This window comes from Squalius cephalus (genome assembly GCF_949319135.1).
Source record: "Squalius cephalus genome assembly, chromosome: 15".
Classification (NCBI taxonomy): Eukaryota; Metazoa; Chordata; class Actinopteri; order Cypriniformes; family Leuciscidae; genus Squalius; species Squalius cephalus.
In genome coordinates, this window is record NC_137136.1 from 14,858,166 (window position 1) to 14,880,318 (window position 22,153).

At 37.6% G+C, this 22,153-nt stretch overlaps 3 protein-coding genes and 1 long non-coding RNA gene across 6 annotated transcripts in view; 2 read left to right on the forward strand and 2 right to left on the reverse strand.

Moving 5' to 3' along the window:
* s100v1 (S100 calcium binding protein V1) lies at nt 1–3,274 on the reverse strand. Its single transcript, XM_079894892.1, has 3 exons — nt 2,974–3,274; nt 1,168–1,299; nt 1–729 (listed from the first exon to the last, which is right to left on the reverse strand). The coding sequence occupies exons 1-3, from the start codon at nt 3,049–3,051 to the stop codon at nt 556–558; spliced, it is 384 nt and encodes a 127-aa protein (XP_079751018.1). The 5' UTR covers nt 3,052–3,274; the 3' UTR covers nt 1–555.
* LOC307172481 lies at nt 2,322–5,391 on the forward strand. 2 transcript variants are annotated; one of them, XR_013823718.1, is made up of 4 exons: nt 2,322–2,594; nt 4,056–4,201; nt 4,319–4,389; nt 5,315–5,391. It is a non-coding gene; the product is annotated as an uncharacterized lncRNA (long non-coding RNA). The 2 variants fall into 2 exon arrangements; XR_013823719.1 differs by lacking the exon at nt 2,322–2,594 and adding an exon at nt 3,027–3,101.
* On the reverse strand, nt 3,464–15,095 carry dcst2 (DC-STAMP domain containing 2). Its single transcript, XM_079894889.1, has 16 exons — nt 15,035–15,095; nt 13,865–14,142; nt 12,296–12,466; nt 11,828–11,929; nt 11,527–11,721; nt 10,898–10,963; nt 10,536–10,749; nt 9,429–9,586; nt 8,332–8,496; nt 7,871–8,038; nt 5,301–5,401; nt 4,910–5,040; nt 4,248–4,378; nt 4,054–4,141; nt 3,720–3,815; nt 3,464–3,619 (listed from the first exon to the last, which is right to left on the reverse strand). Exons 2-16 carry the CDS (start codon nt 14,139–14,141, stop codon nt 3,541–3,543), a joined length of 2,142 nt encoding a protein of 713 aa, XP_079751015.1. The 5' UTR covers nt 14,142; nt 15,035–15,095; the 3' UTR covers nt 3,464–3,540.
* dcst1 (DC-STAMP domain containing 1) overlaps nt 14,108–22,153 on the forward strand; it is a 15,073-nt gene continuing 7,027 nt past the window's right edge. The window contains exons 1-10 of one of the 2 annotated variants that reach the window (XM_079894891.1): nt 14,108–14,174; nt 14,545–14,621; nt 14,715–14,840; nt 20,169–20,243; nt 20,407–20,535; nt 20,665–20,804; nt 20,892–21,063; nt 21,157–21,300; nt 21,398–21,519; nt 21,912–22,066. In XM_079894891.1, coding sequence (XP_079751017.1) covers nt 14,579–14,621; nt 14,715–14,840; nt 20,169–20,243; nt 20,407–20,535; nt 20,665–20,804; nt 20,892–21,063; nt 21,157–21,300; nt 21,398–21,519; nt 21,912–22,066 — 1,106 coding nt within the window. In that variant the 5' untranslated portion in view covers nt 14,108–14,174; nt 14,545–14,578. Of the gene's footprint in view, nt 14,175–14,544; nt 14,622–14,714; nt 14,841–20,168; nt 20,244–20,406; nt 20,536–20,664; nt 20,805–20,891; nt 21,064–21,156; nt 21,301–21,397; nt 21,520–21,911; nt 22,067–22,153 lie in introns of those variants that run through there. The other variant, XM_079894890.1, reaches the window with a different exon arrangement.

Here is a 22,153-nt window from a genome sequence, read left to right on the forward strand (position 1 = left end):
AACCTTCAGCACACATTTAATAGCATCAAATACAGTACAGAATGTGTGGTGTCACAACTTTGGTTTCCTTCTAAAATATATTTTACTCACATTATATATTTTCCAATTTATGTTAGTCAGCACAAACAGACATGTGGCCCACATTATTTCGAATATAATCACAGTTGTTACATCAAACAAAAAGAAAGTAAAAATTATTGGACAGGTTAAAAACATCACAATAATACAAAAACCTGCAGCACCAGAGGAAATGAGGAAATAAATTAGCGACTAGATCTTACGTTATCTGGCCAGGCAGGTGTGGCTCAGGTTACACTGATGTTAGAGATTACTTGAAGTCTGTGTTGTAAAGGCTTGTGAGATATTTATTCAGGAAGCTCTATAACAACACATAATATGATAAGACCTCAGCGCATATGCCAAACACCAGCAGAGTGACATGTACAGTATTGCAGAAAGTGATGGGAAATAGAAGTGGCTGATTGAACGCGTTTTCTCAGGGCTGTGGTGGACACCTACGTAATGTTGATTGGACTTGTTTGCTCAGGGCCGGTTTCACATAAGATTACATTTCACACATTTCACCTGCTTCTCTTTGCTCAGCAATCCAAACTGAGCATTGGCCAGAGATTCAACCAATTTCCAGAAATCCTTGAACGTGACGCCCTTCCCCTCTTCCACGCTCATTTCTGTCAGGAGTTTGTTGAGTCCTTCCTGGTCCCCTGCTGTCTGGAAGAGAATAGAGGATGTGGGAAACTTATCAAACGTAATCATGATTATTGTGTATTTAGGTGACCAAATGCTTTCACTCTTTCACTAGTCTGAATAAATATATACTGGCTTTATAATGCATATAAATGTCTCACCTTAAAGTTTTACATATAGTGAGTCTGTATTTTGTATTTTGAAAAATAAAAAAATAAACTGAAATATTTGAGGCATAATCTAAATTTCATTCAGTATTCATTCAATATATGTAGGCTACTTCTTGGCTCATATTTATTTTCAGTCTTATTTTGGTCTGTCCTATGACAAAATAGTATCACATAGGTGTTGTAACTTATGCAAATATGGCTTTTGGTGATGTAATATGGATGATATTAGTTATTTTGAGAGACTGATATGTAGTGAAGTGGTGTGATGATTGGATTGTGGATCCAGACATACCTTTGCCATGGTGGGCAGCTCTTTGGAGAGCATGCTCTGGAACTCCTGGGCTGTGAGCGTGTTGGCATTAGTTGATGATGCTGAGTGGAAGTTTTCCACCAGGGTTTTGATGGCCAATTCTAGATCTGTGTCCTACAGAGAGAGAGAGCAGTTTCAGACTCAAGTAGAGCTAAAAAATAATGTCTCCAGAGCCATAAATGAGTAAACAGTTTCACAGAAAGGGCTTAGATTAAGCCAGGATTAAACATTAGTGCAACCAGGGCATTTATACCTTTTATAAACGTGCCTTAGACCATTACAGGTGTGCATCTTAAGTCAGTGTCAGTGCAAGTTGCTTTCAGTTAAAACAGCTCAAACTGCCAATTTAGTCTGGGACCGGGGGAAAATTATTTAATTCATTGTAATCATATCTTGTTTTTACCAACATGTTTCCCAGATAGCACACATAGCCTATGTCTGCAAGATGTCTGTTAAAGATCACTTCATATGGAAAGTATCTGCTGTTAACTTACATCTGATAGACGTCTTTTAGATGTCAGTTTTACATACATCCTAAATCATAAACATCTTAAAAACATTTTCTAAACGTCTATTTGACATCTGGCAGGAAACGTCCTATAGACGTATAGCAGATGAGCAAACACTCTAAAATAACGTCTTCCAAATGTAAACGCGCTCATCAAATAGACGTCTCTGTGATGTATGTGTGCTATCAGGGTCATCATAATATTCACAAGTCACAATCATTTTGTGCTTCTTGATTTTATGAGGTATCAGAGTTTTCTTCATCAGTTATGAATTTCAAAGTGGTTGAAATGTACAGTTTTGATGTATCACATAACGACAAGGCTTTGTTGTAAGTAATCCGTCTGTTTGCTGTTGAACAGGAACTGCAGATACCTGTTACTACCTCTATACAAACAGTGCATTCCTGTGCTCGACAGTTCAGCACATAGATTGTATACCTAGATTGTATAAGTAGATCCCACATAGCTCCAGACACGTTGGCGCGCCTGCCATCTTGGAACGGTCAGCGTGTCGTCACTCACAGTATGAATCAATAATACTAGTGCAGCGCGTAGCTTCTGGTTGTGAAACCACCGAGATTTAAATTCCCGCATAAATGGAATAACCTTTCACAGGTTAGAATGTGTTGTTATATGCATTAACTCAATATTACAGGATAGATAGATAAAGATATTCATACATGCGTTTAACTACGGTTGCAGACGCACAGTCAACTTGCTCTCGAGTGTTCACAGACCGGTGTTTTGACCGTTGCAATATGGCGGACGGCTTACGTATAGGGCCCATATAAACAGCCACTAATGAGGCATCAATGTTTACACATCTATGGTTCAGTATGACTGACATCTACTTACTCACTGGGCGTTGGCCACAAAAAAAGACAAGAAACAAAACACAAGGTAAAATAAGTTATTTTAGTCTTAGCGTTTTTAAAAGACAACCATCAAAATATTAATATAGTAGCCTAACTTACTAATATTGTTTAAAATAATTTAGGCCTCACTTGTAGCCTAAATGTATTTAAACGGCAGTGATAATTAGTTCACTAGTTCACAGCTTCACATTGAACAAATTATAAATTAAGTACATCAGTTATATATTTTTATTATCAAATTTAATTCAGTAAGACGGATAGAAAAGCACGCTTTAATTAATTTCCTTTAATAAGTATTGAAGCGAACTATGACGAAAAGGGAGCCTAGGTGAAATATCACTATTGGTGGATCATATAAGTAAACAAAAACCAACTATTTAAATACAACAAAAGCAAAAGCTTACCTGTGGATCCATTGGGCTTATTTCATGTCCTGATTGTGCGGAAACTAGAGCAGGTGAAGTGAAGTGACGGCATTTCATCACCTGACCAGCGCGCCTCCGTGTCCCGCCCACTCTTCACGTGCACAAGGGTAACTTAATGTCCTCGCTTTTAATGTATCGGGAGTTTATATGGGAATATGTCTTGTACGTAATGTGTGCTAATTTTCGATTAGACTAGCCTATTTTTCAGTTTTATGTATTAAAAAAAGACATTGAAAGACGCTTTCAATGGCTTGAGTATTTGTTTTACGGTTAAGACACTGTGGCTCATACTCCACATTTCTTTGACAACCATGCAGCAATGTAACCAGACCAACCGCATTGTGACAGATGTGATGAGATTATCAAATGAGTAACATTTGTAAAATATTTGTAGTTTCATCACGTATACCTAAGTTACAGTTTGATCAAGGTGGATAATAATTAAATAAAAACACACACAGCACCTGGTTTAACATACATTTATTCAACACCACAGAAAACGGTGCTCTGCACATCTAAATTCGCTAAAACAAAGAAGCTTTGGCCTCAAACTCTGTTATTGGCAGCTATATGTTGATGGCTAGATTGTCCATTGAGCCATACAGAATGATCCTGATTGGGAAAACTGAAACAGAAAAAAAGACACAAGTTACTACTGCACTGCTCATTTGCATTTGTATAACTCAAATGTGTGACAAAGTTGTTTAATTACTCTGCACACACACCTGATCATAACTTTTTTCATCTCTAGGCCCTGACTAGTCTGCTGTGATGTTACAGCGGCCTCCAATAAATCAGCTTGCTCCTCATCACTGGAGTCTCTGAAACTCACAAGCCTATATGTTTAGAACTTTCCTGTCCATTTTCAAAATGGAAAAAATAAAAGCTAATCTGAACATTGATTTCTTTTGGTTAAATATTCCAGGTTAAATAAAAGTTAAGCTGTCCATTACCTCAAACTATATCATTTCAATTTGTGAGAAACACACACACACACAATTGTGCTATCATTGCGCTATCATATCAAGGTGTCTATCATTGTTCTGTCATGTGACGTACAGCTCTTGCTCCTCCTGGAACGTAAGCGGTCCCATGCACATAGCACAGAGGTTCCCCATCAGTCTGAAGCACAGCGAGCAGTAACGGCCTGTGAAAGGAAATAAATTTGCCCGGCAGGTTGATCTAACAGTCTATTTCCTCTTGACAGGTAAATGATCTTAAATCAATAATTTCTCAAGAGTGAGAAAACCAACCTGTGCAGTGAGTGGTAGGGCATATATGCACTTCATCATCATGACCTCTCGTCTCCAACATTTTCCCACAGGCCATGCATGATTCTTTATTGATATCCAGGAGCCTGGCTATGATGACACCCCCCGGCAGGCTGCAAAAAAGGTGAGGAGTGTGTGAATTTATTTTCATTTAAAACCATATTTCTGCAGGATAAATAGAAGATTCTGAGGAAGTCCTTTAAAACATTAACCTTCAGATAATACCTAATAATAGATGACTACAATTCAAAAACTTGTGGTCTGTAAGATTTGTGTTTTTGAACGAAGTCTCATATGCTCACCAAAGCTGCATTTATTTGATTAAAAATACAGTAATATTGTAAAATATTACAACTTAAAATTATTTTAAAATATATATTTTAATATAATTTATTGTGCTGCTTAATATTTTTGTGGAAAGTATGATTTTTTTTCTGGTTTCTTTGATTAGTAGAAAGTTCAAAAGAACAGCATTTATTTAAAATAGATTTTTTTGTAACATTGAAAAAGATTTTACTGTCACTTTGAATTTAATGTGTCCTTGCTGAGTAAAAGTTTTAGTGAAAATTAATGATTACTGATCCCATACTAATAATGTATCTATTGAGTGTGTTATTGTGGTTTTCATAGCAGTTTATACTCACTGTTTGGCCAGTGTTTGTATAAAGCCATTATTTTGCTGGTCCACCTTGTTTCGTTGTATTGCCCATAGTAGGGCTTTTCCCAAAGACCCACGATGAGTAAGAATATGCCCGTGGAGGTACTGAATCCTCTTCTGCAACATGCACACATTTAGAATAAATATTCATAATAAAAGCAAACTTAAAGTAAAATAATTCAGTCATTGTCCTTTTACAAGCCACATCTGCACAGTACTGTGTTTCTCCTCCATGAGACATAATTCTCTTTATAGACAAAAAGCATTTTTATCAAGCATTTAAAAAAAAAAAAAAGCATTAGAAAGGTGACAAATACTTTATATCTGTGGCTAGTAAAGTTCATTTTGATGGTAATTGTGCTAGGAAACTATCTTACTTTCTCTCTTTCAGGATGGTACCTGGCACACACAAACCTCTGTAAACGTTTGACGTAGCCACCAGCAATCACAATAAACAGCATGAAGCCATAAAGAAGACCTTTGTTTGGAGGGAAGACAAAAGTCAGGCATATAACCAAATAAAATTTAAATGTTTGCATTGTAAGAAAACAGCTTTTTTTTTCCGGGTTTTAAAGAAATGTTATTTACTTGTCTTTACATTAATGCCATATAAAGAGGCATGAATGCTATTTGCTTGGAAAGTGCCTGCAATACGTAAAATTATCTTGATGTAGAGTATAATCAAATGTAGGCCCACTTGACTTCCTTTGTTTATGATGTTGAGCAGGATAAAATGAGCAAAAGGTGTGAAAAAAAAAGAAGAAAGGAAATTCACAAACTTGGCGCGTACAACCGGCCACAAAGGTTAACAAGAGGACACACTGTTGTGAAGAGAAGATGATAAAACCACACGCAGAGATAAGACTAACAAATACTACAGTGAGTGAACAAGGGGAAGAGTGGAAGAAAACAACAGTGTGTGCGACAGTGGAAGGACATCCGTCATAATAGACATCATGAGGTACAGAGACTGATACTCCTGCAAAAGAAAGACTGGATCATAGATGACAGAGGATTTGATGAATTAAATGGAATTGGACTTCCACAAAAAGTAGAGCAGGGGTGCCTAATCCTCTTCCTAGAGATCTATCTTCCTGCTAAATTCAGCTCCAACCCTGATCAAACACACCTGAACCAACTAATAAAGATATTTCGGAGTCTGTTTATCATATTTATATTTATATTTATTCAGATGTGTTTGATCAGGGTTGAATCTGCAGGTAGGTAGACCTCCAGGAACAGGAATGGGTACCTCTGGTATAAGGAGTAAAGCACTCATCAGATGATGCCTGGATTAAGCTTGAAGGAAACCTGATACCCTATCAAGGGATGCTTGACACCATCTCCAATATTGCTGTTTATTGGTTACAATACAAAGCAGTTAATGCAAAAATAAAACTTAAAGGCCCAGTTTCACAGACAGGGCTTATATTAAGCCAGGATTAGGTCTTAGGTCAGTTTAAGTGGCTTTCATAAAAGTGCCTTTGAAAAAAAACATTACTGGTGTGCATCTTGAGACAAAGCAATGGCTCTGACATATTTTAAGATATGTCAGTGCAAGTTACTTTCAGTTGAAACAGCTCAAACTGGCATTTAGTCTGGGACTAGCTTAAGCCTTGTCTGTGAAACTGGGGGGGAAATCAGATCAAATAAAAGCTCTGGGTGCTTCTCATCTCTTATTTGTGCATCCTCGTTTCCTTTCCTCACGTCTTAGCTCCACCCCCTTAAGGTGATGATACACAGGGCAACTTTTTGAGCAATGTTGCTGTGCAATCTTGCCGAGAGATTGTTATTTGGGCACTTTCCCATTGAAAATGGGCAATACATTTCTATCTGGAAAATTTTTATTGGTCGTGGGCCCTGTGTCTCATCTGGTTGCCCATTGACGGCAACATTGCCCAGCAACATTGCTCAAAAAGTTGCCCTGTGTATCATCACCTTTAGGATGTGAGGGAAGGATACACCTGTGTATCCACACTCATGACTCCTCAGGAAGCTTGCTCATTCCTCGTTCCTCGCCTCCTTGCGGTGCAGTTAGAGAATTGAGATGCCCTTCAACATGGCTGAGTTCCATCGGTTTCTGGGCCACGAGCTGGAGGACGGAGGAGCGAGGAAACGAGGAAGCGTCAACTTGAGTATTGAGAAGCACCCTCAATAATTAAGCTCTAAACCAGCAGTGGCCCTTGAGGTCCACTTTCCTGCACGTTTTTGCTCCCACCCTCATCAAACACACCCGAACAAGCTAATCAAGATATTTAGGATTACTAGAAAGTTACAGGCAAGTGAGTTTGATCAAGGTTGGAGCTAATTGCTGAAGGAAAATTGACCTCAAGAGCCATATTGAGAACCCCTGGTTTAGGGCTTGATTATAGATTTTAGCTTTAAAATTAAAGTTTTAGTTTTGCATTAACTGCTTTGTATTGTAACCAATAATTTTTTTTTGTTTTGTTACAACTGCCTCCAGTGAGACTTCACTTATTACTACAAACTAAGTCTCAAACAAGAACAACCACAAGGTTGTCTTCTACGTCATTCCTAAAGAACCTGTGGGCGGGTGAGTACTATGGCTACCTGAAGAATCATAGGGTTAAAGTTATAAGATAAAAAGACACAAGTAATGGCATATGTCTATTGTTTTTGCTATCTCAAAGCTGTGATTAGTTGAGTTGTTAAATAGGTCTGGTTAAAAAATCTGTTTATTGAGATTGAAAGATTCAGAAAAACAACTGTAGTTGCTTTCTAGCTCAAGTTTCAGTAAAATTATCCTAAAAACATTTTGAATTGACATATCAAAAGCACATTTTTGAGTAAACAGATTGAACTGTTTTAACTGGTCAAATGTTCAATCCGCTGTTCCAGTGTCGACCACAAGGAGTCACTCTAAAACAAGAGACTGCATTTACAGTGTGTTATTAAAACAAATGTCTAATTGTACTTGTAGTTGTACCAATGAGCAGGTATCTCATGTAGTCTGGCTCCAAAGGTTTCATGAGACATTTCTTGCTAAGCACAGTGATGTTTCCTTTCTGCAGGATGTCAAAAGAGGCTGCAATGTCCCTAAAGATATCTGAGGCGTAACCAGATCCATTCACTTGTACTGCAACCACTATAGGAGCTGGAGGTGAACACAAATTTTTATTAAAATTATATAACACTGAAAATATATAATAGAATATGCTAGAATGATATAGAAAGTAAGCAAACCATTGACTTATTACAAGTTTAAATGTTTAAATGTAAAAAATTGGCGTAAATATGTATTGTAATGTGAAAATAATGATGAAGATATGTCCATATTATAAGTCCCAATATAGTTAGTTATGTTTGCAGTGGCATATTAGTGAAATACATTGTGCAATTCAACAAAAACATGCATCGAAACCATGCTATGGTTTTCGTCTTGTGTACCTTGGGTCACGATTTCACCCTGGGCCTGGTGGTGTACCAGCTCAAACACCCAGAACACCATGAGGTCAACAGCTATCAGTATGACTGTCATGACCATATACCTGAACAAAGACAACATCTGACCTGCCATAGTCCGTCTCTCTCTCGCAGTCAGATACAGAGAGCCTGAGGAAGACATGAGAGCCATTATTAGAGTCATTCTCGGTCTTAGCCAGATGTGTGTATCTCTGTGGAGCTTTTTAGGTTTTGAACTGGTTTCGCTTCAGATCCCACATCCTAGTCTTTTTATACCTAGTGTACACTACTATCGATCAAAAGTTTGGGGTCAGTTCGTTTTCAAACTTTTATTAATAAAAATTAATACTTTTATTTCTCTTTAGGTTTCTATTCATCAAAGAATCTTGAAAAAGTATCACAGTTTCCACTAAAATATTAAGCAGCACAACTGATAATAACCAAATCAAAATTGATAAGAAATGTTTCTTGAGCACCAAATCACCATATTAGAATGATTTCTGAACTATCATGTGACACTAAAGACTGGAGTAATAACTACTGAAAATTTTGCTTTCCCATCACAGGAATAAATACAATTTTAAAATGTATTAAAATAGCAAACGTGTAGGCTATTTCACAATATTGTTGTTTTTACTGTATCTATTTGACCAGTTGTGATGTTTATTGGTTAATACGCCAAAGTACTGTAGAGTTTGATTGGATCGAATGTACGACCTTTGACAGAAAAAGTTTCTCCCAAAACAGACGTGCAACACATTTTTTTGGGTCACCAGAAGTGTCCTAGAGCAGTTTGCTTTACTACAGCAGTTTGACCTTTTGACATGTCCTGTCAAACAGAGTGTGAAACATTCCCTGTTTTCTGGTACTTGTTGATGACCTTTCCCTTGTGAGCTTTTTCTCATCTTTCCTTGTTAATCTCTCTCAGCTCAGGGTCCTCCTCCACATTTTCAGCTCTATTTCTCTTATCTAACTGTCTATGAACATTCTTTCCTTTCTTCCTTCCTCTTGACCCTTCACCCTACACCATCTATCTGCTAACGGACACACACACACACACACACTTATAAGTCTACACTCACAGGGCCTGATGTAGGTGAGAGTTTCTTTGTGGCTGAGGGGAAGTACTGCTGCTTTGCCCTGTCTGGAGAACTTCCTGTCCAGCTCAATGAACTGGTCAGTTATGTAGATGTTCTCAAATTTATCATTATGAAGGTATCGATGTTTGTACAGAACGGCCCTGTACACAAACACATAAAAGGACAATGAGCATTACACAAATACAAATGGATATACTCTTCCAAATTTTGGATGGACCCCAAAATATGATGATCCCATTGTGAGGGACCATCTGAGTGTGATATTATAAAAACATCAATTCAGTGTCAAATTTGGTAAATGTTAACATACATAATCCTTTTTAGAATTTATTATAAATTGTATTGCAATATATGTATGTACTTAATAACAGAAACAATAATTATTATTTTTATATGAATATGAACAAATAATTTATTTATTAATAATAATAATACTATTAGTATTAATGTTTTCAATTTTGCTTACAATTATTGTTTAATAATAATACTTATAGGGTAGCACTTTATTTTACAGTGTTACATATGTTACATGTACTTACCATAGTAATAACAGTAAATTATGCATAATTACATGCAACTAACCCTCAACCAAATCCTAATCCTACCCTAACCTTATAGTAAGTACATGTAGTTGCTTAATATTACTGTTACACTGTAACAATGACACCTTAAAATAAAGTGTAACCAATTATAATTATTATTATTATTATTATTATACATATTCATAATGTATCAAAGTACTGTGATAGTTATTGGTTATACTATTAACAACAACAATAATGAACTATTAGTATTTATAATAACACTAATTGTTATCGCTATAGGCTAATTATTACTGTTGTTGATATAATTATTATTATTATGTACATTTTTTATGTTAACAGAAGGCGACAATTCATGGCTCAAAAATCCTTATTCTCTCATTTTAGGACTACAATCTTAACAGCTTTATTCAGTTCTGACTAAACAAAGTGTTAACAAACAGATTTTGTTAATAAAATAATTCCATGACAGTACCGACATGTGAAGATATCTAAATGTGTGTGATTTATTGACTATGGCAAGTTGTATTTAACAGGAAGTACATACTGGAGATACATGTAGAGAAGCAGGAAGAAACCCATGTATGCAAGTAGGGCCTTGAGCTCCAGGAGGAGGCCCATCTGCTCAGACACCTCCTCCATCATCTCCTGAGCAGCATCCTGCATGGACTGACTGTTGTTCAGAAGCAGATCAAAGTCGAAGGAGGTAGAAATGTTGAATTCAAATTCTTTTTTAATTCGATCGAATGCCACAATGGTTGCTAGAGGTGACAACAACAAAAATGGCAATAACAATAAAAAAAAGTATTTTTCTGAACTGAAATTTTAAGAGTTTTTGAAGAATCACTCCATGCATGCCAGTAAATCACCCAGTTCTGTTTAACATAGGTGAATGTGAATTTTACTTACGATAAGCCAAAGCAGTCTTCAAGTGGTCAGCAATATATGATGGTAAGATGCAGAATAGCTGTCCCACTGAGCGAAAAGGTAAAAAAATAGGCATTAATTAAAATCTGTAAAATGGGTTCTTTTTCAAATACATTTAGTAATAACATGCAGTTTTCATAAGTTAATTATCCACTAAAGAATTGCACTAAACAGCAAAACTTTGCTCAGTAAGGCTGTATAGGATTCATTTTAGCGCTGAGAGGTTATGTTTGGATTTGCTGTCAAATGTGATTTGCAGATTTGCAGTCAGCCTGTTGAGAAATGTGAGAGATGCATACACATGGGAACACAACCACCCCACTCATACTGTAACATTTAGGGTACTTAAACGTGACAAACTGCTCCCACAAGAACACACTGTAAATAAACTTTTGTATATATTGAGCATGTGAGATGAACAGCTCTGTCACAGGAACCATTTTTCACAGTTTCTACAATGGCAGAATAGATCAAATATACAGAAATATAATAAAACCAAAAAAAAACAGAAAATAATGCAGTAAGGAATCAGCGTGCTGTGGATATATGGCTTCCTGTAAAGAGGGTAATGACAGGGCTTTTAAGGGACTAATCATATGCCAGAGTCGCACCGCGTGCGAGCCCGCAGAGAGACTGGAATCCATCTAGGATGTGGCAGAGAAACGAGAACACAGAGAGCAGCTCCATGCAGTTCTCACGGGCCTCATCGAACAGCTTAGTGCACTTCTGATACGGCAGACCCAGCTTGTCATTACACACATCACCAATATCTGCCAAGAAGTGCAGTACCTTTCTTAGAACACGAGCTGAAAAGGAAATAGAGAGACAGAGAGACTCAAAGCTCAGTAAACATGAAAGAGCATAAGCCCAGATGATGGTGTTACCGGATGTTTGGTCGACTGATTCACTCACCAACATGCCGCACAGATTCCGTCAGAGCTCTGATGAGGTTTTGTGCTCGACCTGCCATTGAGTAAGCATTCCTCGCCATCTCCTTAATCTTACTCAGGGCCGCTAAAAAAAAGAAAGAAGCCATTTTCAGAATATTAAAATATGTACAACATACAACTGTATTTTTAATTAAACCAGAAGACTTTTTTTCTGCAAAACAGAAGACATTTTGAAGAACTGATTTTGTCTACACAGTAAATGTCAGTTTCATCATATGGACAAAAAAATAAACAAATACAGAGACATCTACTGTGTTTCGCAGAAAAAAAGGTGAGGGTGAATAAATGATGAGAATTTACACTTGTACACCACATCTTTTCAAGTGAATTGGGTATTATTTTCTAAATATTCACTATTTAGTTTTGAGCAGATGTTGGTGTTTTTGAATGAGGTGCATTGTTGACATGATGATCTTGCAGATGTACTCACGTAGCAGTGGGTTGGCGGCACGCTGCAGGAGTTGTTGGGTCTGATTCATGGCAAGTTCTGCACCACAGATCACACTGTCTGCGGCCCGTTCAACATTCTCCATTGTGTTGCTCACGGGGCCATGGATAACCAAGGTACAGATGAGGAAAAGAAGGATTTTTTTTCCCCTGACTTAAAGGCAAAAAAAAAAAAATGTGTGAGAGAGGTGTTATGATGAGCAATACAATTGGAAAAACTGAGAGGTGATAAATTATTGATAATACAGATGATTTAACAGTGCTTTTAAAGTTAATTCAAAGGAGATTTAGAGAAGACTAGCGCAGTGAAAATCGAATACTTCCCTACTATTAAGTACACGAAAAACCGCGCCAACAGAGTAATATGTCCGAAAACATAAGTTGTGTCCCAAATGACACACTATACACGATGTACAATGCACTATGTACTCAGTCGTGTAGTGTATGTCGTCCGGGTATTTAAAGTGTGTAAATTTTAAGAGTGAACACAATACTTGCTCTACTACAAAACATAATAGAATAGTGCATAAGTATGCAAATTGAGATGAACCTATAGAATTCGAAAAACAGTTGCACATCCACTGGACACTTTACTTTCCCATGAGGCCACAGGAGAGTATTTGTGAATGGCAGTGAACCAATGCGACTGACACTGAAGGTCACATGGCAGTGACAACATGATGGCTGTAGTACGTCCAAATTTCATTCATACTACACATATTCATACTATATAAAACATATGCAAAGTATGTTTCAAACCAAATGTAGTAGCCTACATGTAGCCTACAATATGCGATTGGGGATGCAGCGTTGGACTTGTCACGTAAGATTGTGCTGTATCTCAGTATCTGTACATTTTTGAGACTAGATCCATCCAAATTCATAAAAAAGTCCAATAGGCAATAATCTCTAGCAATGGTTTTGTAATTTGGTTCTAAACATACAGTTTTAAACCCCTTTTTTCGACACCGTTTTGCTATAGTTGTGGAGTTAACAAGAGAACATTAAAACTACACTGGCATACATTCAGACAAAAGGTGAATTTTAACTCAAATTTGTGTTGTCTGTGCAAACTAAAGGAATATTTTATATTTTACATGTTTATGTTTTGAGATATTTGCACGTTACCTATTACATTTTTACAGTTTAAGAAATTGCTGTGTGTTTCATAATTGTTTTTAATGTTTACATTTAGCTGAAAAGCTTGTATAGGCTGTTGTGTGACAGTATGTTCAAAACGTAAAAGTGGGTGTTCAACAAACTTTTTCCCCATGGACGGTGAAAGTGGAAATATTCATTATTTTCTTCTATTTTTTCTTTCCTTTCTATCTTTCTATCTTTTCCCCCCAAAGGCTTTAAACTATGCATCTACTCTAGTACACAGAAATGGTTAAAAAAAGAACCGAAAGAAAGCGTGACAAATAGCCCAGGTCTCCCCTATTATAGGCTTAAATGTTAAATTATATTCAGCAAATTATTAATTTACATGTTCACATGTACCAACACAGAATACGTTTATGAAAGAGATTGACAGGTGTTTAGTTAACGTTACTTGAGCACAGCATTGGGATCATCAGAATGACGTTGGTGCGCACGCGGTCGGAGAGACCCGCTCCAAACCCCGCAAAAGCAGCGAGGATGCCGGTAGTGGTGACGCAGAACCAGAGACCGTTGTTCTGGATGAACAGCGCTGTCATACCGTACACTGAAGCGAGGAACAGACCCAGAGTAAACCCAGCTAGGCTGCGCTTCACCTGACGCGTCGCCGAGCTACGGCGCAAACGCGATATTTTCCTACCGAGAGACTTTAAAAAAGATCCCTTTGACATCCTAAAGAGAAAGGGAGTAAAAAGATTAAAAAAGTAAGCAACTTTATTAGATGTTTAGCGATTTAAAAAAGAGAAATATGAACTAAGGTTAACCCCAAAAACGTCGCTGCTTTAGAGTTGGGCCTAACGTTACCTGTCCACTGTAGAGCTTGCGGTAATAAGAATAACTGCTTTTCAATGCAAAATATAGTACTCAATTTTTTTAAATCAAAGTTTCACTTTTATATATGTTGACAGGTAAAGGGGTGGTCTAGGACCCATTCAAATACTCTCATGCTAGTACTTTGTCCTGTAAAAAAAAAAAAAAAATGTCAAGACGGTTTTTTTTTTTTTTTTACACCAAATCCATGCTAACTGTCAACTGACTCATTGTTGCATCTTTTAAAACGGCTTTCTTTTGCAGTCAGTGTTGTGTACCAGTGAAGAAGAAACCAGTAATGGAGTGTCTCGGGGAAACCAGATGTAAAACACCCCACTCAAGTGTGTTTATCTTACATTTTGTTTTTAGATAAGAATTTAAATTTATTAGTTGCTGTCCAGCATATAGATTTGACTTTTTGTGTGAATTTGCAGCTTTAGAGCAGGTGTGTAAGCGCATTCTGCCACCTGGAGTTCAAAGGTTCCTGTTCGGCCCCCTGTCAGAGTTCCCAGTGGTCCGACGTCTCACGGGCGCTGTGTTTGGAGCTTTGAGTGGTGTGGGTAAGAAACTCTGCAAAACCTGGTATACACACTACCATTCAAAAGTTTGGGGTCTGTAAGATTTTTAAAGTGTTTTTGAACATCTGATGTTTCTTATGCTCACAAAGGCTGTATTTATTTAACGTTAAAGGTCCTATGATATGCTGCTTTTTGGATGCTTTTATATAGGCCTTAGTGGTCCCCTAATACTGTACCTGAAGTCCCTTTCCCGAAATTCAGCCTTGGTGCAGATTTAGAGCCACTACGAGCCAGTCCCACGTTGAGCTTTCCTTAGGACACCATTTCTGTGTCTGTAGCTTTAAATGCTAATGAGGAGGATAGAGGGGAGGCAACCTGGGTGGGGGGTTTCAGTTCAACCACATGCGGTTTCATGTCATCTATACATTACACACCCCATCGACAAATTAGTCAGGTTCATTATATTCAGATTTTAACCTTTGTGGGAATTTTTGGGGGATTTGCTAAACTATACATTTTTGGAAAGGTTATTGTATAAGGAGTCAGAAAATCAATGTTTGCATTTGCTCAGATGTCTATATGGCGGCCATATTGAAGTAAAAAAAATGGCCGCCGTAAAATGTAAAATTGTAATATCTCGACTTCCGAATAAACTGGAATGTTGATTTTTACTGCTAAACTCACACTGTAAGGGTCAAGGAATCCAATGGTGCTAGTTACACTTTACCATATTGACCCTTCGATGCATGAGTAGGAAAAAAATGAGTAGGAATATGTGGTTGTTTTCTTGCAATATCTTTGTAATGAAAAGTTATCATTTCATGTTCCAGCTGTTCTTCAAAAAAAGATTTTTTTATATCACTCATTAAAACATTTAATATTTATTTTGGGAATTACAAAGACATGCACATTGCAAACCTACTAGAAAGGATGCTGAGAGTGATCCACACACAAAGTAGTTCCTGTTGAAAGATTTTATTTGCAGTGATGTTTCGAGCCAAATTAGCGTAGATACCATTCTTCTTATGATGTAACGAGTACATCAGGATTTATGGGAAGTGTTCCCGGTTCCGGCTGACCTAATCTATGCAGCCTAACATTGAATTATAGAAGTCTATAATGTATTATGTGTATTCTAGGTCAAAGAGATGTGTTTTTAGTCTAGCTTTGAACTGACAGAGTGTGTCTGCTTCCCGGACAATGTTAGGAAGACTGTTCCAAAGTTTTGGTGCTAGATGGGAAAATGATCTACCGCCAGCAGTCGATTTTGATATTCTAGGTATTATCAAGTATTATCGAGTTTTAAGATCGCAATAGACGTGAAGGACTATAATGCGTTAAGAGCTTGCTCGAGTACTGCGGAGCTAAACCATTTAGTGCTTTGTAAGTAATCAGCAATATTTTAAAATGTATGCGATGTTTAATAGGGAGCCAATGCAGTGTTGACAGAACTGGGCTAATATGGTCATACTTCCTGGTTCTAGTAAGAACTCAAACTGCGGCATTTTGGTCCAGCTATAGTTTGCTTATTAAGTGTGCAGGGCAACCACCCAGTAGAGCATTACAATAATCTAGCCTTGATGTCATGAACGCATTAACTAATTGTTCCGCATTTGTCAATGAGAGCATATGATGTAATTTAGATATATTTTTAAGATATATTTAAGAAGGGGTATGTCAAGCTGAGGAGTCCATTAACTGGAAGCAGTGCATTTTCTGCCAGTCTGATGATAAAAAGAAAGGAGTCCTGGTCTAACGCCCTAGATTAGATTCCTATGGTCTCATTCTTCAGGTAGTTCAAGAGAGGGCCAGTTTGAATGATGGGAACTATGTCCAAGTACAAAGGTGACTGCAAAACTGCACACCAGAAACAGTGCACAGAGAATGCAGTCTGGCATCGCTCCTGTCCCTCAAGTGCAACTAATAAGGTTGAAATACAACGTGCAAGAGACCACAATGCACATGCTTTAGCTACAGGACACTACACTGCCAAAAAGCGTGGACAGAAAAGAAGAAGCACAGAAACGGCTGAGTCAGACCCCTCAACATCTGGTTCTTCATTGCCATTCACATGATCCCATACAAATCCACTGGATAAGTGATGGCATCTCTTCTGCAAACATAGGGCAGAAAGTGACTAGCTCCCTCCAACACTTGGAGCTCTGAAGCAACACATCTTGAGAGTCCATACCCAAACAAGAGTATGGGCACAGGCAGCCATTGCTCTGCAGGATCCACAGCTGGATCCTCTGCAAAACGGATACTTCAAACACTCGGATGCTCAAACCAGTGACCACAGAGGTCCTCCCAGCCCCAAAGGCCATCCTTGAGTTGGTTCAATGCAAGTGTAAATCTGACTGCTCTTCTGGGAGGTGCTCCTGCAGAACTAAGGACTTAGCCTGTACTGACATGTGTCAGTGCAGCAGCCAGTGCCAGAACGATGACACTTCCCAAGCCGTGATGTATGAAAGCGATGATGATTATGAGAAACTGTCTAATTATAAAGGTTGCTTAATCATATGTCGATAGTTCCCGAACATCCATGTTTTACATTAGCTAATTTTAAACTCTTCAATAAAAGGAACTCTGAGTTATCTGACCAACTGCTTGTGATGTTTAGTCTTTTTACCCATATTGTGGATGTATTTCAATGGGATGATAAAAAACATGGTTTTTGAGGAACATGGAATATTAAATGCAAACAATTTTTCATTACAATGATATTGCAAGAAAACAACCACACCGGGTCATTTCTGACCCACTTATGCATCTATGGGTTAATTTGGCAAAGTCTTGTAGCTTTGTAACTATAACCATTGGATTCCCTGACCCTGAAAATGTGGGTTTAGCAGTTAAAATCAACATTCCAGTTTATTCAGAAGCCGAGATATTACAAATTAAAGTTTTACGGCGGCTATTTTTTAAAAATTCAATATGGCCGCCACATAGACATCTGGGCAAATGCAAACATTGATTTTCTGACTCCTTACACAATAACCTTTCCAAAAATGTATAGTTTAGCAAATCCCCCAAAAATTCCCACAAAAATATATAGTGAACCTGACTAAATCATAGAAAAATTCAGTTAAGACAGTTGTATTCATCTTAACAATACACAACAAATCAATATAAAGAAAAACAGATTTCTAAAACAAGGTATTGGCCACAAATCTGTGAGTACAGTTTGCAAAACTGAACAGGTGATGTTGTGTAATATTCAGTTATTGTGAGAAACTGTTCCAGCGGGTGGAGTTTACTGGTACTGAATATTACACATCACCTGTGTATACTCCATTAACTAGAACAGATTTTCACTGGAACTAAATATTACATCCAAATATTATGTAATCAGTCAGCATATTGTTGTGTAACTTTACCTATTGGAACAGTATTTCACAATTTTTCACAGGAACGGAATATTACAAACAACTATTGCGAAAGAACGATTTACAAAACAACGATTGCGAAAGCGTGCACGGATTATGAATTTGTTCAATGTTACCTTGTACGTAGTTTTTTTTTTTTTTCTGTATAGTTCTATTTTGGCTTTCTCGGGTGTCCCTATTTTTGTTGTGTCCCTTTTGAGCCACGGGGCGAAACGGGTACGGATTGAAAAACCAAAGCAACTGTACGGTCTACAAATCTGAGCACAGCTGAGACTTTTTCTCTGGTAGGCTACTTTTGGCATAGGATATTTATTTCCGTCAATGTCAGGCTGTGATGTCAAATGTATTCTCAGGAATGAGTGATGCGCTTTCCGCTTTTAAAGTTTTATAAAATAAGTAAGATATATGGCTTGAATGGTTTAAAAGCATATATGAACTAAAAAAAGACTTTTGTGTTCATTTGTACATCCAAACACTGAGCAACTGCCATGCTTCGCTCGTTTGCGAGGAAAAACCAATATCACGCTTGCACGGTTGTAGCTCATTTTCTCATGGGCAGGCCAAATTCTCTGGGCGGGCAAAGCAGAGAAAGGGGAGGTAACCTTTCCCCGTATGACGACATATAGAGCTGGTAAGTCCCGCCCATCCGTAAAACCCCAAGTGGACCTCTAGGTTGAAAAATCATCAATGCAAGTGAATGGGAGAAAATAATTATTTTCTGATCCCGTTTGAATTGTGCCATGAATGTGAACATATGTTGTCTGTGAATTTTTTATATAATTTTTCATGTTACGAGTTTGACAGTATATTGTATGATTCTTTGGCTAGCAGTTGTGGAAAAGACATAACGAGAAAGACTACATGTCGCCTATGTGACGTCACCCCATAACACATTTCCCTCCACTTGTCAAATCACGGTGCTAATGCTCGATAATATATGGAGACAGATTGAGATGCCTGTGTGTTTTGTACCCAAATGTCAACATTCAAACCAAATCGGCTGTTCTTTCTTCAGATTCGCGTCGAAAGCAGCGAAGAGTTGTAGTCCACAACGTGCTCTCACACAAAGTCTAACCGTATCAAACTTCTACCAGCTAAATTGTAGCATTCTTTACACGAAAAATTATATTAAAAATTCACAGACAACATATGTTCACATTCATGGCAAAATTCAAACGGGACCAGAAAATAATTATTTTCTCCCATTCACTTGCATTGACGATTTTTCAACCTAGAGGTCCAGTGGGGTTAGCGGAAGGGGCGGGACTTACCAGCTCTTTAGGAAAGATTCCAGATTGGCCCATCTGAGGTTTCATTTTCTCAAAGGCAGAGCAGGATACCCAGGGCTTGGTTTACACCTGTCGCCATTTCTAGCCACTGGGGGACCATAGGCAGGCTAGGGGAACTCATATTAATGTTAAAAAAAACTCATAAAGTGACATTTTCATGCAATGGGACCTTTAACTGCAAATACAATAAAGCACTAATATTGTTAAATATTAGTACAGCTTAAAACAGTCTGTGGGTCCTTTTGTTTGTTTGATCTGTTTCTTTTTTTCTCCTCGTTTTATTTTGATAGAAATTACCAAATTTGACCTTTATTACCTTTATTTCAATGGACACTTACTTCCTGTTAATCATTTATCTCTGACATTATTTATTTAGTCATTTTATTTTATTTAGGCTATTCTTCTGTATGTATGTTTATCTGTTGCTCTTGTGTATATCTGTTTTATATTAATGCTGGTAACTTTGTTCATAAGGAAAGCACAAAGATTTGGTCCCAAAAAAGGACAGCATTTATTTGAAATTGAAATCTTTTGTAACATAAATGTCTTTATTCTTTCTTTTGATTAATTTAATGCATCCTTGCTGAATTTAAAGTCTTTCTGACCCCAAACTTTTAAATGGTAGTCTATAAATGATTGTTTCATGAATTGTATAATCACATGTGATGCTAATCTTGTCTTAACCTGTTTTTAAGGTTTATTTTTCGGACTCATGCACAATATTGTCATGACAGCAGTACAACGTGTTGTTGTTGGATGTGTGTTCATAGGCAAGTACACTGCAGAAAGTAAACATTTGACCCTCAAAATGGTATTTAATATATTCAGGTTTATTCAGTCATATAAAAAAAGATATTCTTCAGTGGCATATGCTTTTTTTTTTTACTTACAGGTGTCTTTGCGTTATGTGTCCTGCATGTTGTGTTTGTGTAGGTCTGTGTAGTCTTGGTGGCATGTTTTCCTCACTGTTCCGTTGCTCCGTTCTCCTGATGTTTCCTAGTATGATTGGATCTCAAGGTCGGACATTCCTGATGGTTTTTGTACTACATGGACTTTACCACGGTAAAAATCTAAGGGGCAGGAATATTCAACTGTGTGACTGACAATGACACTATAAAGCACAGATCTCAAATGTTGTCACTCATGAGCTTTCTTTAGTTTTTGACCCATCTCCTGTGCTTATCCCATCAGGCCCCATTGCAAACATCCAGCATAACGTGCAGGATGTGGCTTCCTCCATGGGCTGTAACATAGACTTGCAGATCACACACAGCAAGGTGATGTGGAGAATGCTGACAGAGCCTTATGTGCAAGTAGTGCAGGAGATAGTGGTGAGTCCTGACACTGAGTGTGAATGTAAAATTTGCTCATACTGTATGAGTCATGGAAATCTGTTCCACAAACATCTTTCTTCTTAGAATGACAGTGAGGAATTTCAACAAATGTCTCAAAATGTGAGCAAAAAGTTCCAGAAGATCCAGGATGAGGTAATGGGTCGGTACGGATATGACTCTCTTGGTAAGGAGTCCGTCCATACGGCCAACAGCACTCAGGAGGAGTATGTAGCGAAGACTAGAGGACGTTGTGACTGTGAGTGTAAAGGAGAAGAAAACAAGCTATTATAGACTGTGTATGATAGAGGTTTTATGCTTAGCTTTGTCTAAATGATGTTGTGTGTAACAGATGTGGTGCAGCAGGGAATTAGCCGATGTCAGGATTGGTTCAGTGCTAAGTGGAAAGAGTGTATGAATACCATTCAAGCCCCTCTTATAAACAACTTTCTCTGCATACCTATGCAATTCCACTTTCTGTGTGATATCATGAGAGGTAATATTTGCATGTTGGATCTGATCTTTACATTTAGAAATCAGGATCCCAGGTTTATTGAGTTTTCTCTCTCTCTCTCTCTCTCTCTCTCTCTCAGTGATGACATCATGGTGCACAGAGAACATCCCAGTTGAGGGAAACTTTGGTCAGACCTTCGACAAACTAAATGACTCCATTAACAGGCTTGCAGAACACTTCACCACGAATGTAGTGCTTAAGGTATTGCAAACCCTCCGAGTTTTAATATAAAAAGGTAAAAATCTTAAGATTGCCACACCTCCTCCAAAACACATGAAAGCACACAGCCAGAGCCGAGTGCAAAGAGTCACGAGAGAGAGACGGCGTTAAATTACCTCATGTTTTAAAGCACATAACATTACAATAATAATGAACGTAAACAATTTACAGAGCTCTGACTTGTACCACCTGACTGCTGCATATTCATTTAGGCATTCAGTATGTAATTTTTTTATATTTAGAACACTTCTGTTATTGATTGCTAACAGGATGTGAAGAGAGTTTAAACCAGTATAGCAGAGTGTTTGTGAAAAACATTACCTACCCTATCTTTAAATTTAAAAAAACATTTCTTCTTATGATTTGTCTTTAAGAATTTGGAGCAGCAGTCAGTGTTTGGAGTGAACGTCCTCCAGAATTTCTCTAAGGAGCTGAGCCGTGTGTTTCAGGAGAAAATGGAAATTGCTGAGAAGATAGCTGGGGTGATTAACTTCCTTCTCTCATTCACCTTCATCACGGTGTTCACCTCGTAAGTTCTCACTCTTTCCTTAAGCGCTGTTGTGCTACATGTGACCTTACCAATAAAGGTACAACTTTGTCAAAAAAAAGATATATG